This window comes from Chaetura pelagica, unplaced genomic scaffold (assembly GCF_000747805.2).
Source record: "Chaetura pelagica isolate M959 unplaced genomic scaffold, ChaPel_1.0 scaffold182, whole genome shotgun sequence".
Classification (NCBI taxonomy): Eukaryota; Metazoa; Chordata; class Aves; order Apodiformes; family Apodidae; genus Chaetura; species Chaetura pelagica.
The window spans coordinates 127,153-138,587 of record NW_009952442.1 but is presented as its reverse complement, the minus strand read 5'-3'; the positions used below and the strand labels follow the sequence as shown (position 1 = coordinate 138,587).

At 42.8% G+C, this 11,435-nt stretch overlaps 1 protein-coding gene across 1 annotated transcript in view; it reads left to right on the top strand.

The window, feature by feature from the left end:
- Window positions 1–11,170: 11,170 nt before the first annotated feature.
- The window catches only part of SMAD4 (SMAD family member 4), a 13,547-nt gene continuing 13,282 nt past the window's right edge, over window positions 11,171–11,435 (top strand). The window contains exon 1 of the mRNA XM_010008492.1: window positions 11,171–11,419. Within this exon, the coding sequence (XP_010006794.1) occupies window positions 11,171–11,419 (249 nt within the window). The remainder of the gene's footprint in view (window positions 11,420–11,435) is intronic.

Sequence of the window (11,435 nt, the reverse complement as noted above, 5' to 3'; positions counted from 1 at the left end):
CCCTCCTTCCCTTCCCCTTTTCTGTTGGCTTTTTTTAGGGAGGTTTGTGTCTTGCTGCGTAGTTGAGTCTTTTTACCACGGGAGGCTGGTTCATTTGTGGGCTCATCTCGTTGTGGTTTCAGGTGTGTTATTACCCGGAGCCCACATTGTCCCACCTGCAGGCCGATTGTTGTCAAACACACGGTCTGGGCAGGATGGTGGTGTCTCCTCTGGGGTTCAGAACCCTGTGCCTGCTGTCAACAGGCAGAAGGGATTTCAGGTCTGGGAGAGGCTCTCACCTTTTCAATCCCAAGGCTCTTGTGCTTTTTTTTTTTTTTTTTTTTTTTTGGTTGTTTGTTTGGTTTTTTTGTTTTTTTTTTCCCCCCCCCTCCTTCCCATCCCCTTTTCTGTTGGCTTTTTTTAGGGAGGTTTGTGTCTTGCTGCGTAGTTGAGTCTTTTTACCACGGGAGGCTGGTTCATTTGTGGGCTCATCTCGTTGTGGTTTCAGGTGTGTTATTACCCGGAGCCCACATTGTCCCACCTGCAGGCCGATTGTTGTCAAACACACACGGTCTGGGCAGGATGGTGGTGTCTCCTCTGGGGTTCAGAACCCTGTGCCTGCTGTCAACAGGCAGAAGGGATTTCAGGCTCTGGGAGAGCTCTCACCTTTTCAATCCCAAGGCTCTTGTGCTGCTGGTACCTCGGTCGGTGCTGTAGGTAATTCCACCGAGGGTTGTTGAAACGTTGCCCTATAAAACTCAAGGTATTTTCATCCCTGAGAAGCAGGCAACTAGTCCTTCTGGCCCTCCTCTTATCTCGGCTCGATTGCTCCTGGAAAAGAGTTTCTCCTCACTTTGCATTCGTCAACCTCTTTTGATTTGCTTGTTGCATAAGCAGGCGTGTTTAATATTGATAGAGAAACTTTTATTTCAAAGAGCTGAAGCCTACAGAGAAGCAGTCAGTGTTCTCCAACTGATTAGAATTCCTTTTTAAAGTCGGTGCTGGCTCTTTACATAATGCATTCAGGCGCAGCCAGCACAATAGGCCTGGGAGTTTTGAGAGGTACTGACAGATTGAGTGGAGAACAAAGGTGCTGAGAGCAGATCCTGGGGAGGAGCAGCCTTTGCCGTGCTGTCGTTAAGGCCCTGCTGGAATTTTAGGCCTGTTAACCTTGTGAAAAAAAAACCACCTCTTTACTTTTGCTTGGGACTGGAATTTTCCATGCTTGCTTTGCCCAGAGGTGATGATTATTTCTTTATTGCTTTTCCCCAAACCTCGACCAAACACAGAGAACATTATCCCGGTGCAGATGACAATAGGGAACAGATGTTATCTCCTACACCTGTTGCTGGGGCATCGAAACCTTAGGGCCAAGTGAAAAATCACACCACTTCTGCCTGAGCAAGGCTTGACTCTTCTTCCTTTTATTGCCTGGCGTGGCCACAATTGTTTCCTCTGTTTGTGAGGTTTGGCCAAATTACTGTTTGTCCTGTTGAAAGGAGCCTTCTGCAAGAAGATGGGGCTTGGCTTGCAGGATCGTTCAATCTACAGCCAGAATTTCCATCACCTGCTGCTTTCTGAGCATGGGCTCTCCTGCCCTTCCCTTCCATCCCCTAGGAATGCTAGGATGAGGAGGGGGATGGCTGGGTGGGACACCAAGGGGTGAGGGAGTGTGAATCTCAGTGTCTAGAGGCGTGTTGTGGAAATAGATCCAGGTGTAGAGGAGTTCCCTGCCCTTCCCACTCTCCTAATCTCTTCCTTCTCTGACCAGCCTGTATTGAAAGGAGGAGATTTTTTTTCCAGCTGGATGATTTCTCAACAATAAATAGTAGAGAGAGGGAAAGGGAACAAAGAAGAAAAATGCAACTTTCTGGGGTTTAACACGTGTGCAAATGTAGTCACATCAACATAGTGGTGCTACCTTTTCTCATCATATCCTGCCCCCCAGTCCTTCAAAGACAAGTGAAGGATTTGGGTGGGTTTTTTAATGTTTAGTTAGTTCCTTGAACGAGATGAAAAAACCTGGAAGCTTGTGCAGCAGAAATCTTTGCTCCACTTGCAGGATCAGGCTGTTGCATTTGTCAAGTGCTTTTGGAAACAGTTGAAGTGCACAGGTGGAAGCTGAGAGGAGGGGGAGATGGTGAGAGGAGGGGGACATGGTGATAGGAGGGGGACATGGTGAGAGCTGCACTTGGGCAGCTCCATCAGATCCGTTTCTTCCACCAAGAAATGGCTGCTCATACTTTTCCCCCACGGGTTCGGTATGAAGATGAAAGAGTTGCCACTCAGATTTGTCTAAAACTCTTCCCCAGTTCCTTTTATGCTGTCATGTGTCTGAAGTTTTTCTAGCTACTGACAGGGAGATGAGCAGAATTGATGCTGGTGATGCAGATACATGCACAAAAATAGTGTTCTGGGGATTGTTGGCTCTTCTTGTGCAGAACAGTGTGAGTGCAGGACCTGCTTAGGACTCTTTCTCATCCTCTTTAATGCTAATTGTTCTTCTGCCTACAAACATTTTGTTCCTGTTCACCCTTTGGGCAAGTAGATAATAGTCTAATGTGCTGGAAAGTATCTGCAGTTTAATCACTTATTCATATCTTCATCAAATCACGAGCTGCCTTTTGTTTTATTGGTTTATGGATTTTTCTTTAGTGTGTTTGTCATAAAACTTGGACCACTGCATTATTAAACAGCAAAACTCAGTAGTAATGTTTTGGTGGTTAAAAGCCATCCAAAGTGCATGCTGCTTTTCTGCCATCTTTGTGTTTGTCTAATTTTGGAGGCAACAGCTTATGCAAGAGCCTTTTTTGTCCTTTATTCCTGTGAGATGTTCTAGCAAGATGTCAATTTGTACGCTCTTTTAATTAGCCACTTCGTTAGGATTGTGCCTGTTATCAAAATACTGGGAGGGCTCTTACTGGTAAATCCTCAGTGGCAGCTTCAAGCAAACAATCCTTATTTTTTCTGAGATAGTTTTTTCAAAAGATTCCCTTCATATTTGCAATTTGGCAGTGTGTTTTTGGCCATTAGGGTATTTTTCGCATCGATTCCTTTCCCTCCTCACCCCAGTTGATGACCCCCCAGAATTGCAGGCTGTACCTCTTTGCCATCACACAGCACCACCAGCCTTTGTTACTGCAATATACATGGTTTTTATTTTCTGTTTTACTTGAAAGCTCAGCTGAGAGGAGCTTTATTTTTTTTTTCCTTCTTTTGAAGACCATAGTGGTGATACTCGAGTTGTGGCTCATCACAAAGGATATTCTGCCTGCAAATTTGCTGACTTGCTTAGACCCTTCTAGTGGATAATGGCCAAGTTCCCTTAAGTTTTGTAGCATCAATAGAATCACTTTGCTGTACCTGGTGAATGCAATTAGACTCACTTAGTTGCTCTGTATTATCCTGAGCATCCCTGTCCACATTTCTAACAAACACCAGCCCTTACACACATACACCAGCACTGAAAACTCTCAGGCTGATATATTTTCATGCATCATGGAGCATTTTTGCATAACTGCTGCTGAAAATTGGTGTTTGTGTTCTTTGGAGTCGAGCAGCTCCATGTGAAGGGGCCTTTGAAATCCTCTGAGGTGACAAAGTGTTGTTGTCTGATGGGTTTGCACACAAAGATGGCATATCTTTCTCTCCCTCACTGTTAAAAGTTACTTCCCCAAGTGTGTCACCTGATACTTAGCACCTGTAAAACCTTTTTTCCTTGCATTTTAACTTTGCAGGCTGGTTGGATTCCCATCACAACTCTTTATTTCAGGCTGCTTGTGTACGTGGTTGCAAATCCATCTTGCATTCTTCATTCTCTCTGATCTGTCCGTGTGTGCTGATGTTCCCTCCTTGGCATGTTTATCAGCCCTCCCCACCAGCATCTCTGCACCCTCAGGAACCTCTTTTCTGAGCTGATCTGCTGCCCTTTCTCCATAAAAATCTTCTCCAAGGGCTGTTGCTGTCCTGACACCTGCAGGAACTATTTGTTCCAGTTATGCCAAGGCTGTACTATATTTTTTTCACTTATTTTTGCTTTCAATACAGCACTGCCCAATTCTTATCATCTTAGCTTTTAAAACAAAGTGTTACCTGATCACTCCTAATCACAACTACTTCTCACTCTGTTTGTCCTGCAAAATATGAAGTCTCCCAAGAGTCTCAAGTTTGGAAAATACCTGGTTTGCTGTAGAAACTTAATAAAATAGATGCTAAGAAAGTGACATGCAGGGACTTTTGGCCTTTTGCCCATCTCTTAAAGTAATTATCTGGTGGCATTTGGACTGTCACATTTTTAGACCGAGTTTCTTGGTGAACTTGATCCCTCTGCAGCTGTGATTGGTTTAAACCCTACTGTAAATGACCAGGGTAGGGTATCCTATCAGTGTCCTGCCTGAGCTGTTGGATTGCTGATTGCCTGGATCATATTCCTTTGGGTTCCATCCCTGACTTCCAGCTCCATCCATAACCGCCTGGTTTGTCTGCGTAAGCCCTATGATTTCCTTTTCTTGTTTTGGGGTTGATCTTTCTCCCCCAAATTGCAGGGTGTGGCTTTTGTGGGAGGAGAGGGGGAAGATAAGCAACTTGGGAGTGTGAAAAGTATTCCTTGAAGGTTGTGCTCAATGCATAGGAAAAGAAAAGTCAGAGTAACTTCTCAGCAAATTTTAACCTCTTTGGAGTACTGGGGTTGGGGATTGGTTGGGATTTCTCAGGTGAGTTTGAAAATTCACTTGGCTGAACAGGTAGGGCACCTTGAGAGGGGACGTTAGGTGAAGACTTCATGATTTTTATGAGCCCTTGCTCTTCTGTCTGAGCTGAGCTTCTCTAGTAACACATCTGTGACAGCAAAGAAATCAAGTCTGTGTGTTTTTTCTAAACATGAAAGCAAAAAGCCTGTTTTTTTCCCCCCCTTCCTAAACCTCTTGTATCTTCTTCAGACCCTGCATGTGTGTCTGCCTGGGTCTGTATTCATCTGCATGCTCTTTTGATGAAGAATTTCAAACTGAAATAAACCTCAGCAGCTTGGGTGAGGCCTTCCAAATGATGCTATCTCTTAAATACTCGTGCGCTGCCTGAAGAGTTGCTGCAAATATTTGGAAGTCATGGCTCATGCTGTTTTTGTTACCCTTGGTTTTTGGCATGGAAAAGCACGTTTTCTTAAGCCAGGCTGGCTTACAATATTATATCTTGCTGGTGCAGCTGAAGAGGTACTGGCAAACAAAGTGGAATATTAATTTTCTGTTCCATAAATGCCTTGGTTATCCCTCTGGTTGACATCTCATCTGCTTTTTTGTGCTTTGCCCCTTTTTATCTAGTTGATCTGGAGCACCTTGCTTCCACAAATGAGAATCCTCTTGTGGAGCTCTGAGCTATAGCAGGAGATGCTGAACATTAAACACAGTCTCTGTTTTCTGGTCACACCACTAAAAATAATTGCAGGTTTGAGAGAATGTAGCCATTGATCTGGGAACAGTGGAAGAGTTGGAGTCTGTACAGTGCTTATTTTGCTTTCCTGCCTGTAAGATAAATAGAAGCGCAAGTGTGAGAGCTCAGTGAAGTTCCTTCCACACAGATAAGTCAATAATATATTTGATTTTAGTTACATGAGGTTGCATACTGTGCTTTTTTAGAATCTATTTATATTGTTCAGGTAACCATTTCTGGCAGAATTAGCCACAGCCATGGAAATGAGGCATGTGGCACCAGTGTTGCAGTTTTAATTGTAGACAGCTGCTTCATGTTTTGAATTTCACTGCAGAGGCTAAAAAGATCCATCACCCTTCAGCAAGGCAGCCCTGGGCAAGTAGGATGTGTGGAAAAGCCATGGTCTTTGTTCAAGTCTTGGAAGAAGAGTTTCAGTGAATGGTTATTTATCAGGTCTCTTGCTATCGATCTTCAAAGCTGTTGTTAATTACCTGGCAGTCTTCACTTCTTTTGTCTCCCACACTGGTGTCCTCTCCAGAGAACCTTGCTCTCAGGCTATGGCAGAGCACTAGTTGCTGTTGCTCATTTTGTAACATACCCATTCATACTTAGTTGCTGGAATAAATTACTTTGTAGAACATAACGAGGTACTTCTAACTTTTTAACTTGTTAGCATTTGAGATCAGCAGGTTCCACTTGATTTCTTCTGTCTTCCTGTATCACATCATGGCAAAAGGGAAAGAAATACCTTCTTGTTCCTTGTTAGGAAAAGCCAAGAGCTTTTCTACAAGCTTAATCTCCTGCTGCTGTTTTCTTCCTGTCCCCTGGCTCTTTTTTCCTGCCCCTTTCCCCCTAAAACACGCTCTTACCTGTTGTTGTTTCCATGAAATTCCTGGGTGAAGGGAAGGAGGCTCTTTGCTCCATGTGCAGTCTGTTCCACTACAAATTCCACTGGAGCTGTAGGGTGGGATCACCTTGGGCCAAGGGACATGCTGAGGGACGATTTCAAAGTTTCATGCTTAAATCAAATAAAGGTTAAATCATGCAACCATGTTGTTGTTTAGCAGAACATCTAGCACTCCATTGCTGAGGGCATGCTGGAACCTTATCTTCAAAGGTTGTCTTCTAAAAATATCATGCATTAAGATTGCATTTTGCTTTTATTTGCACACATGAAAGTAATAGAGTAAGAAGGTGTGAAGGCACCTCTTGAATGTGTGACTCAGTCAAAGATAGGCTTGGAGAGCTGGCTGGTGAGAAACTTAAGTTTGTGGAACGTGCAGACTTGGCTGCAAAATACACTGGTGCCTTGGGTGCTTCAAGAGAAATATCACAGCTCTGGAGCCCCCAACACAAGAAAGATGTGGACCTGTTGGAACATGTCCAGAGGAGGCCATGAAAATGATCACAGGGTTGGAGCACCTTTCTTATGAAGACAGGCTGAGGGAGTTGGGGTTGTTCAGCCTGGAGAAGAGAAGGCTCCAGGGAGACCTAAGAGCACCTTCCAGTGCCTGAAGGGGCTCCAGGAAAGCTGGGGAGGGACTATTTGCAAGGGCTTGTAGTGAGAGGACAAGGGGGAATGGGTTTGAACTGAAAGAGGGGAGATTTAGGTTAGAGATCAGGAGGACATTATTTAGTGTGAGGGTGGTGAGATATTGGCCCAGGTTGCCCAGAGAAGCTGTGGCTGCCCCATCCCTGGCAGTGTTGAAGGGCAGGTTGGATGGGGCTTGGAGCAACCTGGGCTGGTGGGAGGTGTCCCTGCCTGTGCAGGGGGGCTGGAACCAGATGATCTTTCAGGTCCCTTCCAACTCAAATCAATCTGAATCTATGATTTATCAACATGGGCCAGGTTGGTGGCCACTGACCTTGACCCCCTTTTTTAATGGGGATGGAAATGGCAAGAATAAAGAGAGGATTTCTGCAGAGGGGACTTGGCATGGGCATCCAGGAGCCTTCCTTTTCATCACACACCAGCAGTGTGTGACAGGATTCAAAATCCTAAACAAGTGGCCTGGCTTTCAAAAGTGCTGAATAGTCAGAAACTCCTATTGAGTGCAGTGGCAGCTGAGGGGTGACTCAACATTTCTGAAGATCATTCCACTTAAAATAAGGGTTTCTTTGCTTGATCTTAGTCACCTGAAAGTCAGGGGGCAAAATCCTCACTCATGATTGTAGGGGTGTAGAAGATAGAGCTGCATATCTAATTTTAAGCATCTCCTTATTTAAAGCTCTTTTGACTAATAGCTTTATCTAGTCACTTCTTTATGATTATTTATGCATATCTATCTGGGATGCTGGTTTATATTTAAGGAAAATGATGTTCTATTCTGTTTTAGCTGGCAAGCTTTTATGGCTTTATGCAAGTGTGGGTTGCCATGGAGAATGACTGGCAGGTTAAGCTTGACTTTTCAAAGAGGCTTAGTGAGTTGAAGCACAGAAAGACCTTAGAGTTGAGGGAGAAGCTTTATTAGCTAGGTAAAATGAGCTGACTCAAACTTGTAGGTAATTGTTTCTCCTTTGGGAGAACTTAGGTCCAAAAGCATCCCTATAAAAGAAGAAAACTTGAAAATGGAGCAGAAGGGAAGGATTTGTGCTGTGTTTTTTCCGAGTGTCCCAAAGCACACTGTATTCTAGTTGAAACTGGAGAAAAAAATGAAAGAGGGAAGACTTGGTTTCCTTATATAATTGTACTGGAGTTGTGGTGCAATATTCCATTGACCAGAAGGGAACCCATGCATTCACATTGTAATTTGTATGATGCCTGAACTTCCTAAATTAACATCCCACTCTTATTTTTGTGTAGTGCATTTGTTTCCAATAAATAGCTACTACTACTGTACCTTTAATAACATGGAAAATTCCAGTGCAGCGACAGGTTTTTGACTGGATGTGTTCCTCAGATCATGTGAGCAAACTGTTTTCCTTAACTCTTCAAGCCAAATATATTTTATTTACACGGCTGAGAACAACAGAAATGTCAAGGTGGTAAGATCACTTATATGTATTTGCTGCCAGGGTCTTTTAAGTCAGACCTCCTAGTTAGAATGGTGTTACTGGATGATGACCTGAAGCTTGAAGAACCAGAGCAGCTTCTTGACAACATTAGACTCATTTTCTGTGAGTGCATAAAACCTGCCTTATGTTTCTAGCTAAAACATGTTAATTAGCTCATTCAGAATTGAGAACATCAGGCCAACTCTTCTTTCTAATTTGTGAACTTCAGAAGGATGAGGTCTGCTGGTTTGGGGAAGGATGACTTCAGCCTGGCAGTGTTGAAGGGCAGGTTGGATGGGGCTTGGAGCAACCTGGGCTGGTGGGAGGGGTCCCTGCCTGTGCAGGGGGGCTGGAACCAGATGATCTTTCAGGTCCCTTCCAACTCAAATCAATCTGAATCTATGATTTATCAACATGGGCCAGGTTGGTGGCCACTGACCTTGACCCCCTTTTTTAATGGGGATGGAAATGGCAAGAATAAAGAGAGGATTTCTGCAGAGGGGACTTGGCATGGGCATCCAGGAGCCTTCCTTTTCATCACACACCAGCAGTGTGTGACAGGATTCAAAATCCTAAACAAGTGGCCTGGCTTTCAAAAGTGCTGAATAGTCAGAAACTCCTATTGAGTGCAGTGGCAGCTGAGGGGTGACTCAACATTTCTGAAGATCATTCCACTTAAAATAAGGCTTTCTTTGCTTGATCTTAGTCACCTGAAAGTCAGGGGGCAAAATCCTCACTCATGATTGTAGGGGTGTAGAAGATAGAGCTGCATATCTAATTTTAAGCATCTCCTTATTTAAAGCTCTTTTGACTAATAGCTTTATCTAGTCACTTCTTTATGATTATTTATGCATATCTATCTGGGATGCTGGTTTATATTTAAGGAAAATGATGTTCTATTCTGTTTTAGCTGGCAAGCTTTTATGGCTTTATGCAAGTGTGGGTTGCCATGGAGAATGACTGGCAGGTTAAGCTTGACTTTTCAAAGAGGCTTAGTGAGTTGAAGCACAGAAAGACCTTAGAGTTGAGGGAGAAGCTTTATTAGCTAGGTAAAATGAGCTTACTCAAACTTGTAGGTAATTGTTTCTCCTTTGGGAGAACTTAGGTCCAAAAGCATCCCTATAAAAGAAGAAAACTTGAAAATGGAGCAGAAGGGAAGGATTTGTGCTGTGTTTTTTCCGAGTGTCCCAAAGCACACTGTATTCTAGTTGAAACTGGAGAAAAAAATGAAAGAGGGAAGACTTGGTTTCCTTATATAATTGTACTGGAGTTGTGGTGCAATATTCCATTGACCAGAAGGGAACCCATGCATTCACATTGTAATTTGTATGATGCCTGAACTTCCTAAATTAACATCCCACTCTTATTTTTGTGTAGTGCATTTGTTTCCAATAAATAGCTACTACTACTGTACCTTTAATAACATGGAAAATTCCAGTGCAGCGACAGGTTTTTGACTGGATGTGTTCCTCAGATCATGTGAGCAAACTGTTTTCCTTAACTCTTCAAGCCAAATATATTTTATTTACACGGCTGAGAACAACAGAAATGTCAAGGTGGTAAGATCACTTATATGTATTTGCTGCCAGGGTCTTTTAAGTCAGACCTCCTAGTTAGAATGGTGTTACTGGATGATGACCTGAAGCTTGAAGAACCAGAGCAGCTTCTTGACAACATTAGACTCATTTTCTGTGAGTGCATAAAACCTGCCTTATGTTTCTAGCTAAAACATGTTAATTAGCTCATTCAGAATTGAGAACATCAGGCCAGCTCTTCTTTCTAATTTGTGAACTTCAGAAGGATGAGGTCTGCTGGTTTGGGGAAGGATGACTTCAGGACCAGAAACTGCTGCAGGTTCTTAACAAATCGAGTTTAAAGGCCAAAAGTGTTAGGATGGACTTACTCCTTTTCTTACATTTACTGTAATTAAGACAGTTCTGCTTGAGACAATTCAGAAGTGGGTTTTTTAGTGACTTCAGTTGATTTGTCTTGATCCAGAAGCAGCTGGGTCCAAAGAAATCAAGTCAAATGTTGGGATTTTCATATATAAAGATACACACGTTAGTGATTTCCAGAAATGTGTATTAAGCTAATGGCCAGGTAGAGGTTTTTTTGCCTTTCTGATTAGCCAAGAGAATTTAAGGTTAGTCAGAGGTCAGGACATAGCTGAACTGCTTGAACAGGATGATGAAAGAAAGATGACAGCTGATTCTGGTGTGCATTCCTTTTTTTTACATGTTGTTGAAATCAATGCCCTTTGATTGCCAGTCAGTGTTTTCACCTGGTTTCATCCTACCAGCGTAAACCATAGGAAATCATTGTCACTGTTCTCCTTTTCCTACCTCATCTAATAATCCCTGCCTTTCTATATGTACATACTATGTGTACATGTATATAATCTTTATTTCAATACTGTTACTAGGGGAAAAAAAGAATCTCCTATCTAAAACTGTGCAAGCAGTGTCTTAAGCATGTTTTGGCTATCATGGGACAAGTTTTTTCATGTGCTTTTAATATCCTGCACTTAGCTTGAAAATAAAAGCAGCAAAAAACCCCACAGACTTCCCTAGAAACTTGATCTGCCATTTGTTACAACCAATTCTAATGTAGATATTTTTTCCTCCTAGGTTTTACCAAGAGACAGTACATCTAACACTTAACTTGGATCATCTCTTGTTCATCAGCTTGAGAATCATAACAGCCCCCAAAACTGACATTTGATCTGAAAAGGAAAAAAAAACCAAAAACAAACCAAAAAACCAAACAGTGACAAATGGACAATATGTCTATTACTAACACACCAACAAGTAATGATGCTTGTCTGAGCATTGTTCACAGCTTGATGTGCCATCGTCAAGGTGGAGAGAGTGAAACTTTTGCCAAACGCGCAATTGAAAGTTTAGTTAAAAAGCTAAAGGAGAAAAAAGATGAATTGGATTCTTTGATTACAGCTATAACCACAAATGGAGCTCATCCTAGCAAGTGTGTTACAATACAGAGAACGCTGGATGGGAGGCTTCAGGTTAGTACAAGTGAAA